General features: G+C 35.0%; 1 protein-coding gene across 4 annotated transcripts in view; it reads right to left on the bottom strand.

Moving 5' to 3' along the window:
- Positions 1–19,174, bottom strand: part of LOC123679932 (protein O-GlcNAcase) — a 64,653-nt gene extending 45,479 nt beyond the window's left edge. For 2 of the 4 annotated variants that reach the window (XM_045617506.1, XM_045617509.1), the window contains exons 1-4: positions 18,897–19,162; positions 18,736–18,787; positions 18,141–18,637; positions 7,668–7,949 (exon numbers count right to left, since the gene is read on the bottom strand). In XM_045617506.1, coding sequence (XP_045473462.1) covers positions 7,668–7,949; positions 18,141–18,637; positions 18,736–18,787; positions 18,897–18,969 — 904 coding nt within the window. In that variant the 5' untranslated portion in view covers positions 18,970–19,162. Of the gene's footprint in view, positions 1–7,667; positions 7,950–18,140; positions 18,638–18,735; positions 18,788–18,896 lie in introns of all 4 variants that reach the window. The other 2 variants (XM_045617507.1, XM_045617508.1) reach the window with 2 other exon arrangements.
- Between the last annotated feature and the right edge of the window lie 1,001 nt (positions 19,175–20,175).

Genomic DNA, 20,175 nt, shown 5'->3' with positions numbered 1-20,175 from the left:
AGTTCAAATAAGAGAGAGCTTAATATCAGAAACCGAGCCAAAAATGAAACCATCAAAAGAGCACCATGCTACAGACATCAATAGAAAAACCAGAAAAGATTCTAAAACTCTCAAATACTCAGATGTAATAATGAAAAATGTAGTAAGTAGGGATGGAAATAGCACAGAAAGAGATAATTCAAAAGATGTAAGCACAATTCCAAAAATAATTATAGACGAGTTCAAGGAACCAACACAACCAACTCATAAGAATACACCACAAAAAGATAGACTCTCAAGTGAACACATACAACATGAAGTTTGGACAACAGTGGAGGCTAAAAAAAGAAAAACAAAAAAGCAGAACGTGATAGAAGGAAACAGTGATGTCACAAGTTTACCAGAGAATGCTAGTTTCACTAGTGCTGAAAGGAAAGCATGGCTTTATGTGGGAAGAGTAGATTTAAAGGCTACCGAATGTAACATAAAAAACTTTCTCACCCGAAAGTTCCCCAATAGAGAATTCAGGGTCGAAATGTTGCCAAAAAGAAAAAACGCTATTAGCATTGCCTTCAAAGTCGCGGCTGATTTTTCATTGATGGAAGAATTACAAAAGCCGGAAATGTGGCCTCAAGGTGTTCTGGTGAGGAGATTTCGATTCCTTGGACGAGGACAATCTTTTCAAAGTGGAGAATAGGGATCAGCTTTCAGTGACCCTTATTTCACAGAATGTCCAATCCATAAGAAATAGTGTGAATGAACTGAATGCAATGCTCGGAGATAACCCAGAATGCCATTTCCTGGCACTCTCGGAACATTGGAAAACTGCTACACAACTCCAAAAATATAAATTAACTGGTTTCAAACTAGCCGCCTTTCATTGCAGACAGGAAGGTCAACACGGCGGAACTGCAGTTTACATCAAGAATGGTACAAATTACAGGGTCCACCATCAAATAAACAAGTTATCCAAAGATAAAGTGCTCGAGTGTGCCGCTGTCGAGTGTTTTTTGGGCGTTGAAAACTTTATCATTATCAGTGTGTACAGACCACCATATAGTACTACATTGGAGGAATTTTACAAGAAACTACAAGATATTTTGGAAATTATCATTTCTGAGAATAAACTAGCTTTCATAGCGGGTGATTTCAATATTGATTTCAAGGACCACAAGAATATTGTCAGGGTAAATTTTCTACTGAATTCCTACTCATTCGACTTAACTTTCAGTGAATCAACAAGAGTAACTGCTACATCAAGCACTTGTATTGATAACATAATCACAAATTTTAAGAAAGTGTTTACCACCCATATGTTATATACTGCTATTTCTGACCACTTGGGCCTTAAGCTCTCCTTCTCTTTGAGAGGAGGTGTTTCACCTGTTACATCTTACAAGAGATTTTATACATCTGGAAATATAAATATTTTCATCTCGAAACTAGTGGAACAAGATTGGTCTGACGTATATGATGTTGAAGAGGATGAGGTGAACTCTCAGTGGAATTGTTTCATAGGATTGTTTTTGAGATTGTTTCAGGAATGCTTTCCGCTAAGATTGGTTACCTCAAGGAAACATAGAAGGAATGAAGTATGTGATTTGGATGTAGACAATTATAGGAATAAACTCTCTGCAATCCAATTGGTTCAATAGTTTTGTCCGGAGGCGAAAAACATTTATCATGCATTCAAGAGAGAATACAACAATTTATTGGCAAGAAAGCGCTCCGAAATTTACCGTGAGAAGATTTCTCTATCTGATAACAAGATGAAATGCATGTGGGGAATTTACAGAGATGTTGTTGGTGAGGATTACCATGAAAGTGCTTTTTTTGAGGGGAACCCTTCAGATGTGGCTAACATGTACAATGATTTTCTTCTCAATGTGATTCCTAGCTTATTGAACAGTGTAAGGCCTGTCTCTGATTGTAACATTCGTTATAATCAACGCTCAATGTTTCTGAAACCCATAACAACAGAGGAAATCCAATTGATGTGAAGTAAATTGAAGAATAAGTACACCAGCGGAGAGGATGAAATACCAGTGAAGATCATCAAGCAATGCATTAATGCCATATCTGAGGTCCTTTGCTATGTAATGAATGATTCCTTCAAGTATGGAATTTTTCCGGAACAACTAAAATTAGCAGTAATAGTTCCTATATACAAGAAAGGGGACCATAGTTCGTTTGAAAATTATAGACCTATTAGTATCTTGCCATCATTCTCTAAGATTTTCGAGATGGCTATGTGCAATAGGCTGGTTGACTTTATGACTTCATGCAGTGTACTGAGTAGCAATCAACATGGCTACATAAAAGGAAAATCTGTACTAACCGCCATAACAGAGTTCACAAAAAACGTTGTCAGGTCATTTGAAGATAATGAGATTTTGCTGGGTATATTCTTGGATCTGTCGAAAGCTTTCGATTCACTTAATCATGAATCTCTACTGATCAGAATGGAAAGATACGGAATTCGAGGAAATGTGCTGAACTGGTTCGAATCTTACTTAATCAGAAGGAGACAAAGAACTATGGTGAAACAAAATGGGAAATTTATAAAATCAGAAATAAAAGAAAACCCCTGGGGTGTAGCTCAGGGTAGCATGTTAGGACCCATATTATTTGTTCTCTTTATGAACGATATTGTTAATGTTCTTGAATGTGAGAAATCTGGGACCGGGGAAGCTGTTTCTGAAAATCTGGCCAATTGTCACATCATAAATTATGCAGATGACACCAACCTGCTAGTGTCTGGCTCAAACTATCCCCAACTGATCAGTACTGCTTCTTTGTGTTTGAATAGAGTGGAGCAATGGTTTGAAAGGAATGGCTTGGCTTTGAACCCAGATAAAACTAAGCTGAAACTGTTCAGAACACCACAACAGAGAATGGAGACACCAACCACTGTGAGGTTGTTGAATAGAGATCTGAACACTGATCGGACTACTAAGTTTTTAGGCATCTCCATAGATGAACACATAAATTGGCACCACCATATAATTGGTTTGGGAAAGAAATTGAATTCTGTCGCATATAGTTTGAGAATAATAGGTCGATACTTAGACGTGAATTCACTCAAGATTTTTTATTTCGCCAACTTTGAGAGCTTGATGAGGTTCGATTTGATGTTCTATGATGACAACTCAAACACTCTGGAGATTTTTCGTATTCAGAAGAGGGTTATCAGAACTATATTTGGTCTGGATTACCGTCAATCATGCAGAGGTGTCTTCAAAAGGAACCATATTCTCACTGTTTATGCTCTCTACATTTACGAAGTGCTAGTTTTTATGTTTAAGAATTTGGAACATTATGAGCAGTGCGGTTTTATGCACAACTATGGTACGAGAAAATTCAATATCAGTTATCCGATACATAGACTCACAATAACGGAGAAACACCCTTCTTATTCGAGTATTAGATTGTTTAATGAACTTCCCGAGAACCTAAAAATGTGTAATAGTATGAAAGTGTTCAAGAGAAAAATTAAGGAATTGTTGATTGATTTAGAGCCTTATTCTGTAGAGGACTTTGTGCGCGTATAGTATATGCATTGTGAGGATAATCGGTTTTTTTGTTTTGTTTTTGGTTATATGACATTGTTTCATTTAATGTTACCATATTAACATCTGTATGACACTGTAACATTCTCTGAAATATATCTACTTATTATTATTATTATTATTATTATAACTCATTACCTCTGTAAGTCGAATTTAATCAAGAATTACCTGTATAACTCGAACTACACCTATGTCGAACTATTCGTAACTCGACGAAAAATCTTGGTCCCGTGGTGTTTCGAGTTAACGAGAGTCCACTGTACAGGGTGGGCAAATTTCGATGTTTTAGCACTACAACTTTTAAACCAAAGGTGATAGACAAAATCTGATACCCACTTCTCGATCTCTTTTTCTGAGGAGAAACTATCAAGGGTAGTATTCATTTTTGGCCACCTTCTTTTGTTTTCGAGTTATAAGCAAAAATTGGAAAAATGGCGATATCGAAAAACATTCATATCTCCGTTGATATTGATGATAGAGCTCTGAAATTAAATCATTATACAGGCACTTTTTGACGTAGAATCCAGTGGCGTACTCGTCTTTTCAAAAGGGTTTTTAATTACGAAGCTATCCTTATATTGTCCTTAATATGTCCCCAGAAAAAAAATCTAATAAATATTTATTATATTTATATATTTTTGAAATCAGAAAAAATTAAGCTTTCAAAAAATGTTACAGAAATATAGTGTTCCCATTTAAAAAAACATAACTTTGGGTCATAGCTTCGTAATTGAAAACTCTTTTGAAAAGACGAGCACGCCACTGGATTCTACGTAAAAAAGTGCCTGTATAATGTTTTAATTTCAGAGCTCTATCATCAGTATTAGCGGATAGGTAAATGTTTTTCGATATCGCCGTTTTTCCAATTTTCGCTTATAACTCGAAAACAAAAGAAGATGGCCAAAAATGAATATTACCCTTGATAGTTTTTCAGAAAAAGAGATCGAGAAGTGGGTATCAGATTTTGTCTATCACCTCTGGTTTAAAAGTTGTAGTGCTAAAACATCGAAATTTGCCCACCCTGTACATTTAATTTATGTCAAGTAATATTCGCGTTAATGTTTTTTTATTATTATTTATTAACGGCAGTAGACGGTTTATACCGATGAGACTGTTGTGTTAGTTTGAACATTTGTCTACAAAATATCACAAATCACATCATCACAAAATAATATCACTATCACATTTTATATAGTCTTCTATCACATATATATCACAGTCATTTCACCTCTTCTGTCCTATCCACCTTTTTACCCTTCCTCCGTCTATACCCCATAGTGCACAAAAAAGGTTGAGGTCCAAGACCTTAACTCATGGTCAAGGCGATTCTTAAATTGATTTTTGGAGGTAGAGTTAACAACATCATCACTCAGGGGTGGTTCCAATAGTATACCACTCTATTGGTAAGGAAATTTCTCCTCAGAAGCTTATTGCATTTTTCCTTTAAAAGTTTTTGATTGTGACCTCTCAGATTTGTAATGGCCATTTAGTATTTTGTAGGTTTCTATGAGATCACCTATAGTTCTTCTGTCTCTTAAAGTTGTCAAGCTCTCGAGGTATCCTAGTTATTCGCCTCTGCACTCTCTCCATCTGTTCAACATCCTTGAGGTATGTACAGTGGACTCTCGTTAACTCCAAATCCTCGATAACTCGAATTATTTTCAAGCCCCTTGGAAAAACCTGTCTAAGCCGAAAAAATTCCTATGCATAACTCGAAACGATTTTAGGGATATATTTTACCATTTTTACCTCTATAAGTCGAAGACCCACTAAATCCTCTATAACTCGAAGTCAGTAGTTAATTCCAAACCCCGCCGCACAAGTCGAGCGTATTTGATGACGCAATAATTGCATCGTGAGGTTGTTGGAAATACACTTTTTGTTTAATGTTTTTCATCCCGACTTCCCTAAGCCTATGAGAGATTTAAATTTATACGAAAAACTTGAAGTTTTTACTCTCAATTTCTCAAACAAGCTTAAAAAAATTCGAATAAAACGCTCCTGCGCAATAATTTGTCAGGATGAAAAAAATGTTTCCATAAAAGAAACGAATTAATTCTTGACGTTTTAGAGTCTAAATCGGACTCCTTCATGAGATAAATTCTTAAAATATGCAGAATTTGTCAATTGGCTTTTGTCAACACAAAGACACGTTGATCTATTTCATTGTGAAATTGTCTAATGTCAATTCATTTTTCAGTAAATTCATCAAATATGTACGATCTACTCTACCTTTTGGTTAACCTCTCGGATTACCTCTATATCTCATTACCTCTATAAGTCGAAATTAATCGAGAATGACTTGTATAATTCGAACTACGCCTATGTCGAACTAGTTGTAACTCGACGAAAAATCTTGGTCCCGTGGTGTTTCGAGTTAACGAGAGTCCACTGAAGTATAGATTCCATATAGTTTGAGCATATTCAAGCCTTGGCCTCACATATGACTTATGGAGTTTCAGGATCATTTCTGCTGACATATCTTTAAAGGCTGTCTGGAAAAAATAGATCATGGAGTTGGCCCTCTTGGTCATCTGTGTAATATGGGCCTCCCACTTAAGATCAGATGTTATAACGATATATATATAAAGTACTTTTGTTTTTGAACTGGTGTTATTTCTATTTGTTTAAAGAAGTATTTTAATTTGGGTTTTTTTGCCCTATGTGTAAAACAGAGCACTTGGAAATGTTCAAGGGCATTTTCCACTCCTGTGTTCACCTTAAGACGCTCTTAAGATCCATTTGAAGTTTAGCATAATGCAGTAGTGGATTTGTATGTATGTTCCTGTCATCAGCAAATGAAGCACCCTCGGTGAGGAGCCCCAGATAGAGGTCGCACAAATAGGCTATTAACAGCAGCGGCTCCAGGACCAACCCTTGCGGGACACCGCTAAAAACCTTGTGTTCTTTTGGGAGTGAAGAATCAACACGTTCCTGGAAAGTTCGCACTGGGAAACCCCTCAACAGTCTAAAAAGCTTACCGCTGACTCCAAAATGCTCCAACTTGTAAAGCAGAAATTCTATCGGTATTTTGTCCAAGGCTTTTTCAAAATCAAGATAGACGACATCAATTGGTTCGTGATTGTCATCAGCTAGAGTCCAGTCATTCAGCCTGGTCAGGAGGTTTGTAAATGTAGAACTTCTTGGGAGAAAGCCATGCTGTTGTGCACGCAGAACACTGTCCAGCAGAAATTTAGTTAGTTCTTTGGTAATTATCTTTTCCATGCATTTACACAGTGAAACTCATTTTCAGCAAGATATTTGTTACCCTTTTTATATATTGGTGTTACCACTTCACTTCACCAGTCGGCAGGGAACCCTTCTGTGTCTATTATGCTGTTAAATGTGTCAGACAGTGGCCCTTTTCAGCACATATTTCTGAAGGAAGAACGGATGTTGAAAAGCAATTCAAAATTCAAATTCCAATACTAGCCGAATGACAGCAAATGATCTCAGAACACTTTATATAAGCATCGTGCCAGTGGAGTTCCACAAAGTTCGCATTTCCTGCATTCTCTAAGTTCGAAAATTTTCGAATCAGAGCAGAGCTAAAACACTCCAGCACCCAATGAGAGCTGTTTAGTCGAATGCGCTATAACTTAGATCTGTGATAAGATAATTCTGTATGCCAGGTAGATCTATTGACAAGGTTTATTTTTAGGCAAGGCAGATATACGGCCATGGTAGATCTACCGATCAGGTGGATCTAACAACATTGATCTGTAAGGCTTACTTGTATTATATAACTTGTTTTGTCATTTGAGTTGACTAATTATGATAGTTAGCCACTGTGTAGGGTTTACTGCTTTTTGATTTGATGAACAAAGAAGAGATAATATATTAATATCAAAAAAATTGAAAACATTGTGTCCAATCCCTCCACAATAATATATTTTTATGATATATTTGGTTCATTTTTGTCTTGGAATTCAATTCCAATTCTAAAAGTGACCACATTAATAACCAAATATATCATAAATATATATTATTGTGGTGGGATTGGACACAAAGTTGTCAATTTTTTTGATATTTATATTGAACCTTCATCAAGTAGACTCAACAAAGTTTTATAAGATAATATATCAATTCAATTGAATGGTATGTAATTGTTTTACTCACTCAAAGTTAGATCCCTTTGACCATCAATATTACATCTAGACCATTGAGCCAATGTATGAATGGCAATGAAATTAGCACCATATTCGCAATTCGGATTGGTAACAACTCCTCTTAATTTGGGTATAAGATCTGGAGATCTTCCTGAGTAAGGTCCTAAGAATACTCTTTTCTGATCATAATCATTGGCATGAATGTTATCCCAAATTACTGGTGGTCTTCTTAAAGCTTCAGTAATTTCTTGAATATTTTCTGCAGTCAAAGTCCTCGTTATAACTTTTTGACCTGGAATTAAATATCTATTTGAGATATCTAGCAGAATTTCAATTGAACCACATCAAAATGGCAAAAAATACAAACATTTCCAATTTTTCGATGCAAATTACTCAGTTCAGTTTTTTGATAACTAAAGTATTGAAATCTTGTGACGAGAATGGTACAAATATCTGAAAACAACGATACCGATGACGAATGCAATGATGCAAAAATCACAGATGGCAAATATGAGGCCGACAAAGCGGATAGATCAAGGAAAATAATAAACCTCGGACATAGACGTGCTCGTAGTCCAAAAAAAGTGCTCATCTTGAAGGCGATAATAAACTCATAAACCGTAAAAGGGAAGATATGTCAATAACAATGGAAAACGATATCAGCCAAATAGAAATCCACATCTACTCTTTAACTCTGTAATTTTCCTTTGGAATATTCTACTAGTTCCCCATAGGCTTTATTTTTGATATTCCTGTTTGCATATGATGAAATTATTATTTTCCATCGTCAGGTTTTCTGCCTATATTTTGCGATGAAACCTATCAAAAATTCTTTCATTTTGCACAAGAATTTGGTACGCTACGAAGTTCCGAGTGTACCTGATAAATTGCCAGCTGTCTGTGATTAGAGATGAGCGATATTTCACGAACTGTGATTTAATCACTGATATCAGACTGTCACAGTTAGTCACGGTTCCGAAAAACGAATACAGAGCGTGACGGGATCACTGTTTGAACATTTCACAGATATTTTCAGGGTTTATCAACGTCCGTGCAATCGTAAATTATGAAGCCAGCCTGCCAGCCTGATGTTTTTATTGCTTCGGAACCTTTGTCGGCAGTTACTACTGATGCACTCTAGCCACATAAGTTCCGTGCGGACGATTGTTTTCGAAAGCCGGACAATTAACAGAACGTCCAAGCAGGCTAACTAATAAAAAAACTCAAATGATTCTCTTCCTCAATTGTAATTGTCGTTGGTGGAGAATGAATAGGAATAATTGTATTTTTCTCTCGAAAAATTCATCAAATATAGTTGGGAAATTCGATTATTTAGGGACTGTTTTAACTACCCATTTCTGAGTTTTTTGTTGTGAAATTTTTAATTTTTCTCTCATTTTTTGTTACAGTATTAGCCCCTTAACTATTTCGATATATACAATTACAAAATGAGTGTATTTTGTTTGGAGGTTGATTACTCATCATTATTATTAAATAAATAAACGTCTGAATATATGCATATGGCTAATTATTTATTATTCGATGTCCTAAAAATCATACCTTTTCATTTAGAGATTTCACAATTCTTTGATTAGCTCAGAAATTAATAGAAAATATCAGATATATTTAGGAAATTTAATTATTCAATAACTGGTTTTACTATATTTTGTACATTTCTGATTGTTACTTTTTCTGTTTTCCTCTTATTTTATTTGATGCAGTATCAGCCATTCAATATTATCAATATATATTCACATGTGAATTATTGTATTTGTAGGTATTATTTATTTTTCGATGTCCAAAATTATTCATATCCATATTCCACAAATCTGTTACCTCTAAAGAATTAACAGAAAGACAAAAGAGCTGAGGTTTGGGTGATTCATACGAATAATAATAACAAGCACGGTCCGTGCTCAGCGTTGTGAAACGTGAACGTTCCTGTTCCTTTATGATATCAGTGAAATTAAAGCGTGATCACCGTTTAGGTATCGGATTCGGTTAGCGAACGTTCCGTACAGCACTGGTAGTGGGGTGACCCCACTCCCAGTGCTGCGGAACGGGGAACGGACTCTAACCGAATACGATACCTAAACGGTGATCACCGTCACCGTTTAATTTCACTGATATCATAAAGGAACAGGAACGTTTCACAACGTGATCTAGAAATCACGGTATCGCTCATCTCTATCTGTGATCATCTGAAATCCGACCCAGATACTCAATAAAACAACCTCTTGAGTGGCAGGTTTCGATGGCAGCATGGGATGGCAGTCAGTGTAGACTAGCTGCCATTTGGACACCTGGATTCCAAACGCTCGAAAAAACGCCTCGTGAGTGGCAGGCATAAATCTTGAGAAAACGCTTCGTGAGTGGCAGGCATAATTGAAAGAGGGATGGAATGTATTTCACAAACACGAAAAACAACACTATCTTTGCTCTCGAATTATGTGGAAGTTGTTTACACATTCAACATACGGAAAATTCCTACGATTTTGCATCCAGAACTAGTATCTGTAAAATGCCAAATGTTTCCAGCGAAACACATGTTTTTAATCCCAATTAGTTTTCGAAGCTTTGCATGCCCTCCCGATTTTTGTATCTTGTGTCAATTTTTTCGCGGCAAAATTTGTCAGCTGTTGCCATAAAATAAACACTTTTATACTATAGTATGTTTTTAGTAGCATAATACCTTCTTATGAGCATGTTTAATAGATGGAGTACGAAGAGAATACTTATATGTCGTTAACAATCCCGCATTCTTGCGGATCCGCGGGATTGACAATTTTAATCCCGCGGATTTGCGGGATTGATATTTCGGTGTGGGATTGGATTCCCTAATTGGAAGCAAATTTCAGGCGGAAAATAACAATTGAAGAAATGAGAAAAAGACCATCCTGATTTTTTATTTAATGAAGACGCATTAGATGAAAAATAAAGAAAATATAAACAAGCAGGAATTAATACCATGTAGAACTTAATTTATAATTAACTTTTAAAACAGCAGATTTCAGAAATTGTGTGAAATTATTGTCACCCTTTAGGAACTTTTGCATCATTCAACAAAAGTTTTCATCTACTCTGCTCTATCAAGAGGGTATCAAGAGGGTTTTGGGAAAAGAACATATGTTATATATTTTTGAAAATCAATGATATTTATAGAACTGGGAAGTTTTGTAATCTATAGAATTATTTTGAGGAAAGTAAAGTGAACCTGCAGGAAGAAAACTTTATGAAAATTGAATTTTAAGCAGTTACCAATATTTAAGGTAACCTTTGTATATACGCCAATTGTTTTGATCAACAAAATTTGACTTGACATAAGTTTGTAATTTATTAATGGTTAATCTCTTCTAATTTGTAAAAAACTAAAAGTTCCTAATTGCTCTAAAAGGTATTTGTTTCCTGACTAAAATGAAAGTCTTGAGTGTCAGATGCAATGGAAAATGTTCATAAACAAAATCTGAAAATTAGAATGGCAAATGATGAGATGAGTGGGAGTGGTGATACAACTCCACCAGAATAAAAATGTGGTTGCTCTGGTGACAGATAACTCACAGAAGTTGCAGGAAATAATCACCGCTTTTTACCGGCGTGAACTTGGCAGCCACTTTTCAGCAGCCGATTTCATTCCAGCAGCCAAACGACCAGTGGCGTCGGTAGAATTTAAAACTAACGAATCGATCTGTTTTTGGGGTGCAACGCAAGAATTTGCTTTATGAGTTTACTTGAACGACTTCAGTCAAGTTTTTATGACATTTCAATGCACAAAATAATATTATAGATGAACTTGAATTATGCTGATCAATGAAACGACGGGGTATATACAAGTATTTTCACGAATGAAACCTTGAAAAACGTTAAGCCAAGTTGATATTTGGAATACTTACTCTTCAATAGAAACAGAATAACATATCCGAAGCACATTGATTTGCAGGCCGTCTAAGGAGTAGTTTACACTTGTGAATTTTTCGAAATTTTCAAAAATGACCCTGTGGAATATGTTTAGCCAAGTCCATATTTGGTATTATTACTCCTAAATAGGTTGGCACGAAATCGTAGAGGAAAACAAATCAGATCAATTAATCAAGAATTAATTCAAACAAGAGACAGAAATAGTTACAGAATAACATATCCGAAGCACATTGATTTGCAGGCCGTCTAAGGGGTAGTTTACACTTGTGAATTTCTCGAAATGTTCAAAAATGACCCTGTGGAATATGTTTAGCCAAGTTCATATTTGGTATTATTACTCCTAAATAGCTACAGAATAACATATCCGAAGCACATTGATTTGCAGGCCGTCTAAGGGGTAGTTTACACCTGTGAATTTTTCAAAATGTTCAAAAATGACCCTGTCAAAAATGTTTAGCCAAGTTCATATTTGGTATTATTACTCCTAAATAGCTACAGAATAACATATCCGAAGCACATTGATTTGCAGGCCGTCTAAGGGGTAGTTTACACTTGTGAATTTTTCGAAATTTTCAAAAATGACCCTGTCAAAAATGTTTAGCCAAGTTCATATTTGGTATTATTACTCCTAAATAGCTACAGAAAAACATATCCGAAGCACATTGATTTGCAGGCCGTCTAAGAGGTAGTTTACACATGTGAATTTTTCGAAATTTTCAAAAATGACCCTGTGGAAAATGTTTAGCCAAGTTCATATTTGGTATTATTACTCTCAAATAGCTACAGAATAACATATCCGAAGCACATTGATTTGCAGGCCGTCTGAGGGGTAGTTTACACTTGTGAATTTTTCGAAATTTTCAAAAATGACCCTGTCAAAAATGTTAAGCCAAGTTCATATTTGGTATTAATACTTCTAAATAGCTACAGAATAACATATCCGAAGCACATTCATTTGCAGGCCGTCTAAGGGGTAGTTTACACCTGTGAATTTTTCAAAATGTTCAAAAATGACCCTGTGGAAAATGTTTAGCCAAGTTCATATTTGGTATTATTACTCTCAAATAGCTACAGAATAACATATCCGAAGCACATTGATTTGCAGGCCGTCTAAGGGGTAGTTTACACTTGTGAATTTTTCGAAATTTTTGAGAATGACCCTGTCAAAAATGTTTAGCCAAGTTCATAGATATTTGGTATTAATACTCCTAAATAGCTACAGAATAACATATCCGAAGCACATTGATTTGCAGGCTGTCTAAGGGGTAGTTTACACTTGTGAATTTTTCGAAATTTTTGAGAATGACCCTGTCAAAAATGTTTAGCCAAGTTCATATTTGGTATTATTACTCTTAAATAGCTACAGAATAACATATCCGAAGCACATTGATTTGCAGGCCGTCCAAGGGGTAGTTTACACTTGTGAACTTTTCGAAATGTTCAAAAATGACCCTGTCAAAAATGTTTAGCCAAGTTCATATTTGGTATTAATACTCCTAAATAGCTACAGAATAACATATCCGAAGCACATTGATTTGCAGGCCGTCTAAGGGGTAGTTAACACTTGTGAATTTTTCGAAATTTTCAAAAATGACCCTGTGGAATATGTTAAGCCAAGTTCATATTTGGTATTATTACTCTCAAATAGCTACAGAATAACATATCCGAAGCACATTGATTTGCAGGTCGTCTAAGGGGTAGTTTACACTTGTGAATTTTTCGAAATTTTTGAGAATGACCCTGTCAGAAATGTTTAGCCAAGTTCAAATTTGGTATTATTACTCTCAAATAGCTACAGAATAACATATCCGAAGCACATTAATTTGCAGGCCGTCTAAGGGGTAGTTTACATCTGTGAATTTTTCAAAATGTTCAAAAATGACCTTGTCAAAAATGTTTAGCCAAGTTCATATTTGGTATTATTACTCCTAAATAGCTACAGAATAACATATCCGAAGCACATTGATTTGCAGGCCGTCTAAGGGGTAGTTTACACTTGTGAATTTTTCGAAATTTTCAAAAATGACCCTGTGGAATATGTTTAGCCAAGTTCATATTTGGTATTATTACTCTCAAATAGCTACAGAATAACATATCCGAAGCACATTGATTTGCAGGCCGTCTAAGGGGTAGTTTACACATGTGAATTTTTCGAAATTTTTGAGAATGACCCTGTCAAAAATGTTTAGCCAAGTTCATATTTGGTATTATTACTCTTAAATAGCTACAGAATAACATATCCGAAGCACATTGATTTGCAGGCCGTCTGAGGGGTAGTTTCCACCTGGGAATTTTTCAAAATGTTTAAAATGACCCTGTCAAAAATGTTTAGCCAAGTTCATATTTGGTGTTATTACTCTTAAATAGCTACAGAATAACATATCCGAAGCACATTGACTTGCAGGCCGTCTGAGGGGTAGTTTACACCTGTGAATTTTTCAAAATGTTCAAAATGACCCTGTCAAAAATGTTTAGCCAAGTTCATATTAAGTATTATTACTCCTAAATAGCCAAAGAATAACATATCCGAAGGATTTTGATTTGCAGGCCGTCTAAGAGGTAGTTTGCACTTGTGGATTGTGGACCGCATAATTGCGGGCTATTGTGGCTCATTGTTGTGCAACTTGTAAAGTCTTATTTGGGTTTATTTAACTTGAATCTATATTCCATATGAGATTAACATAAAGGTAACACAACCAAATATTATCATGGCTAAAAATTTCTGACTGGGTCAATTTTGAAAATTTCGAAAAATTCACTAGTGTAAACTACACCTTAGAAGGCCTGCAAATCAATGTGCTTCGGATATGTTATTCTGTATCTATTTAAGAGTAATAATACCAAATATGAACTTGGCTAAACATTTTTGACAAGGTCATTCTCAAAAATTTCGAAAAATTCACAAGTGTAAACTACCCCTTAGACGGCCTGCAAATCAATGTGCTTCGGATATGTTATTCTGTAGCTATTTAGGAGTAATAATACCAAATATGAACTTGGCTAAACATTTTTGACAGGGTCATTTTTGAACATTTTGAAAAATTCACAGGTGTAAACTACCCCTTAGACGGCCTGCAAATCAATGTGCTTCGGATATGTTATTCTGTAGCTATTTAGGAGTAATAATACTTAATATGTACTTGGCTAAACATTTTTGAGAGGGTCATTTTTGAACATTTTGAAAAATTCACAGGTGTAAACTACCCCTCAGACGGTCTGCAAATCAATGTGCTTCGGATATATTATTCTGTAGCTATTTAAGAGTAATAATACCAAATATGAACTTGGCTAAACATTTTTGACAGGGTCATTCTCAAAAATTTCGAAAAATTCACTAGTGTAAACTACCCCTTAGACGGCCTGCAAATCAATGTGCTTCGGATATGTTATTCTGTAGCTATTTGAGAGTAATAATACCAAATATGAACTTGGCTAAACATTTTTGACAGGGTCATTCTCAAAAATTTCGAAAAATTAACAAGTTTAAACTACCCCTTAGACGGCCTGCAAATCAATGTGCTTCGGATATGTTATTCTGTAGCTATTTAGGAGTATTAATACCAAATATGAACTTGGCTAAACATTTTTGACAGGGTCATTTTTGAACATTTCGAAAAGTTCACAAGTTTAAACTACCCCTTAGACGGCCTGCAAATCAATGTGCTTCGGATATGTTATTCTGTAGCTATTTAAGAGTAATAATACCAAATATGAACTTGGCTAAACATTTTTGACAGGGTCATTCTCAAAAATTTCGAAAAATTCACAAGTGTAAACTACCCCTTAGACGGCCTGCAAATCAATGTGCTTCGGATATGTTATTCTGTGGCTATTTAAGAGTAATAATACCAAATATGAACTTGGCTAAGCATTTTTGACAGGGTCATTCTCAAAAATTTCGAAAAATTCACAAGTTTAAACTACCCCTTAGACGGCCTGCAAATCAATGTGCTTCGGATATGTTATTCTGTAGCTATTTAGGAGTATTAATACCAAATATGAACTTGGCTAAACATTTTTGACAGGGTCATTTTTGAACATTTCGAAGAGTTCACAAGTGTAAACTACCCCTTAGACGGCCTGCAAATCAATGTGCTTCGGATATGTTATTCTGTAGCTATTTAAGAGTAATAATACCAAATATGAACTTGACTAAGCATTTTTGACAGGGTCATTCTCAAAAATTTCGAAAAATTCACAAGTGTAAACTACCCCTTAGACGGCCTGCAAATCAATGTGCTTCGGATATGTTATTCTGTAGCTATTTAGGAGTAATAATACCAAATATGAACTTGGCTAAACATATTCCACAGGGTCATTTTTGAAAATTTCGAAAAATTCACAAGTGTAAACTACCCCTTAGACGGCCTGCAAATCAATGTGCTTCGGATATGTTATTCTGTAGCTATTTAGGAGTAATAATACCAAATATGAACTTGGCTAAACATTTTTGACAGGGTCATTTTTGAACATTTTGAAAAATTCACAGGTGTAAACTACCCCTTAGACGGCCTGCAAATCAATGTGCTTCGGATATGTTATTCTGTAGCTATTTAGGAGTATTAATACCAAATATGAACTTGGCTAAACATTTTTGCAGGGTCATTTTTGAACATTTTGAAAAATTCACAGGTGTAAACTACCCCTCAGACGGTCTGCAAATCAATGTGCTTCGGATATGTTATTCTGTAGCTATTTAAGAGTAATAATACCAAATATGAACTTGGCTAAACATTTTTGACAGGGTCATTCTCAAAAATTTCGAAAAATTCACAAGTGTAAACTACCCCTTAGACGGCCTGCAAATCAATGTGCTTCGGATATGTTATTCTGTAGCTATTTAGGAGTATTAATACCAAATATGAACTTGGCTAAACGTTTTTCAAGGTTTCATTCGTGAAAATACTTGTATACCCCGTCGTTTCATTGATCAGCATAATTCGAGTTCATCTATAATATTATTTTGTGCATTGAAATGTCATAAAAACTTGACTGAAGTCGTTCAAGTAAACTCAAAAAGCAAATTCTTGCGTTCCACCCCAAAAACAGATCGATTCGTTAGTTTTAAATTCTACCGACGCCACTGGTCGTTGGGCTGCTGGAATGAAATCGGCTGCTGAAAAGTGGCTGCCAAGTTCACGCCGGTCCGCTTTTTCAGGAATTTGATTTATGTATACCTTAGAACATTAATAAGAGGAACGGAAATCGCCTTGTAACTGATACATTAGTTTTGATTCCAACATTCGTCGGTCCTTGTCTGACGGGACACTAAAGCAGTAGTGTAACATGATTTGATTTATTTCAAAATTATAAATTGATGCACAAAAATAGTTCACTATGTGATTTATTTATAAAAATTATTTGGTGCATCATTTATCTCAGTTTGATTATTTAGATGTGGTGAAGTTATCAACAAAGGATTCCTGATGAAACATTCAACAATCAAATCAGGATTCTACACGCCTATAGATTCGAGCTAGACCAAGCTAGATCGATTGTGATTGGCAACACCAAACTTTCATCTCTCTTGTATTCAGGGTCGAGCACAAATGTTAACTTTCCGTTCTTTCTATCTATATTTTAAGATGTTCTACTTTAGTAAGACCGTATACATCAAAATAAAATCTATCTGAATATCTCCCTAGTTACTTTGCTAAGTACTAAGATGTCTAAAACACTGGTGTGCTCACTTACTCTTGAAAAACCTTAAGATCAAAATGGCGAATTCTGAAGGATGAAGCCTTCTTGGATTTTAAGGGAATTGGCCCTTTTTTACCTGATTTCCGCATCGTTTCTTATGGCGGCGCTCACGTCGTCTTTCTGTCAATGCTGTTTCGAGGTTAAATTAATAAATTAAACTACTTTTGACAGAACCAATGAAAATTTTAAAACGATGGCCTTGATTAGTCAATTCTTTGTATAACAGCCTCTTAAGGAAGAAAAGAGAAAATGTACCCATGATGGGCCAAGTCGCCAGAATGATCTTAAACAAAATCTAATCAGTATACACACCACTATTTCAGACATATTAGTTAGTACCAAAGTAACCAAAGAGATAAACTGATCATACGAAGATGCATAGAAAACCTGGTGTGTGCACTGATTCGATTTTGTTTTAAACTTTTTGAGATAGTCCACCTATTGCTTTGATGTTTTAATTAACCAGAGTTCAGTGAGGTGGGGCTCTTCAGAATTGTTTGAATTCAGACACCGCAAACGTTCACAATAAATTACAACTCAGTTCCTATTGAATTTTTAATGATATGACTATAATGGGAGAGTATAAAAGATTGTCACAAGTATAGAATATAAAATATTATTGTTCTATACTTAAAGGTAACGAGAGTCAAGAATTGCGGGAAATGTCAAATATATACACTGTATAACCATCTGAAACTTAAACGATCTCTTGAAATCAAGTAGGTATAAATTTGAAAAATCTCCCGTTTTATCTGAAAGTTTCAGAGGTATAAGTAGACACAACAGGTTTTCTATGCATCTTAGAGTATACCCAATATTATATTTAATCAATCCTGTCACTTAAAACATGTTATAAATTTTAATTTACCTGTCCACATAATGTTGATTTCAGGAGACAACTTAGATCCCAATGTGTTTAAATATTCTGAATTTGTGACATTTGGTACTGCTCTTGTTGAACAATATTGTGTTGGACATACTACGAATTTAGGTTGTCCTAAATGTTGATATACTTCGTTAGTAATAGACACTTGAGCTTGTGCAAATGATTGATACACTTCCTTATCAGCTTCACACATTTCTGGTTCAATATCATCAAATAATAATGAAAAAGCTTCACAACCAAATTGTGATACTTGTTCTAGTTTTCTTTTCAAGGCAGTAATTTCTTTGGTACTACTATAAGTAATATCTAATCCAGGTGAAAGTGCATAGTAAAATGTGATGTTCTGGTCTTTGGCAGCCTGAATTAAACCTGAGAGATGTTCTGCTTCTTCCACAGTATACAATTCTCTCCAATATGCTCGATGTTTGTAGTCATCTTTGGGAGCATAAATGTAAGAGTCCATGCCCCATTTCTTCATCCTGTAAATAATCAGTGAAAGATTTAACCAGTTAATGAAATAATTATACATTTCCAAATAATAAGAATATAATAATAATGAATGGTTTAGTATCCTTACTTTTGGAATAAGTCTTTTCTCTGTTCTGTAGTCCATGGCCTTCCATAAAAACCTACAAACCATCAATCTCATAAGTAACCATCATTTAAATTCAATTTTTATTGAGGCTAGTCATTGTACGGTTCAAAAATTGGTAATAAACTTTTTGTCTCTTTTATTACCTTCAACTACTCCACATATAAAATTGCCATTTTTAGTATTTAAATTATCATCAGTCGATGAAACTTCGGCCATTTTTTATAAATCTATTATTTTTATAATGTTGATCAACCGTTCGATTAAGTAGTAAGAACACTTCGGAGAACAGTATATTTAGTGTATATTAACCTACAAATAATGTTATTTATGATAAAATAGAAAGTCTATGTATACAAATCAAAATACTGTCGCCTACAGTCTATGGAATGAAAACTGGCAACGTACTCCCAAAATGACACTGACATATGACATATAAAATGTTTGCACAGATAACGAGTAGATGAAGGTGATTATTGGTGTTCTGTGAAGTTGTCTTTGTTCATAAAATACTCCTGGGTATCGGTTTTTCAGGAGAAAAAAGATTGCACTAAAAAGGCGTAATTTTTTTGGTCCCTTGGAAGTGGAAAGATAGTTTAAAGGGTAGTCTTCGAAAAGAAAAGAATAGAAATTTCTCACCTTGCTTTTTGAGAACATACCAATTTTTAATAGCGCGTTCGGCAATAGCATCCGAGAGCGGACGGATTTTTTGGTCACGTGACCACGGATTTTACAAATAATCAAGATTTATCCATAGAAGGGATGTGTCGTTCACGAACGAACGAATCAAAAGATCCGGGTCTTCAGAACGAATGGTTCGATCGGGTCGTCTCTCTGAAAATGATTCGTTCGTTCGAACCGATCCGAATGAGCCAAACTTTCACCACAGATTACTAGTTAGTCTGTGCTTTCACATTCAGTTCATTCAATCTGAGGATCTTTTAGGACCCAAAGATCCATAGAATGGTTCGTTATCCGAGCCTAGGTAGATGGGTTTCGGTTTGGACTAACCTTAAAGGAACATAATTATGGTAGTAATAAAAAACATCCATTTCGCGAATGAATCATCGGCTCGGCACTTGGCACCCGGTTTTGAAGAAAGATGATAGATAGTAAAAGAAACTAGGCTCTGTAATTGCACTCTCTTAGATGCACCAATTATTATTTCTTGAAAATGTTATGGAATTTTTTTATCTTATAGTCAAACCTAACTTTGTAAAGTTGATCAAAATGAATATTTTTCGGGAACAAAATATATTAATTAGGGTTAATATCAGTTTAAGGAATTTCAAATCTTCTGTATTTATTTGGTTGGAATAGATACAGATAATGATCATTAGGTAGTTTTCGTTAAAATTTATAATTCAAGACCTCGTGAATTAAGTGTTCTGTACAATATAAATTCATGATTAACTTCTACTTCTT

This window comes from Harmonia axyridis, chromosome 5 (genome assembly GCF_914767665.1).
Source record: "Harmonia axyridis chromosome 5, icHarAxyr1.1, whole genome shotgun sequence".
NCBI lineage: Eukaryota > Metazoa > Arthropoda > Insecta > Coleoptera > Coccinellidae > Harmonia > Harmonia axyridis.
Note: the sequence above shows the minus strand (reverse complement) of the source record. Positions and strands in the feature narration are given on the sequence as shown.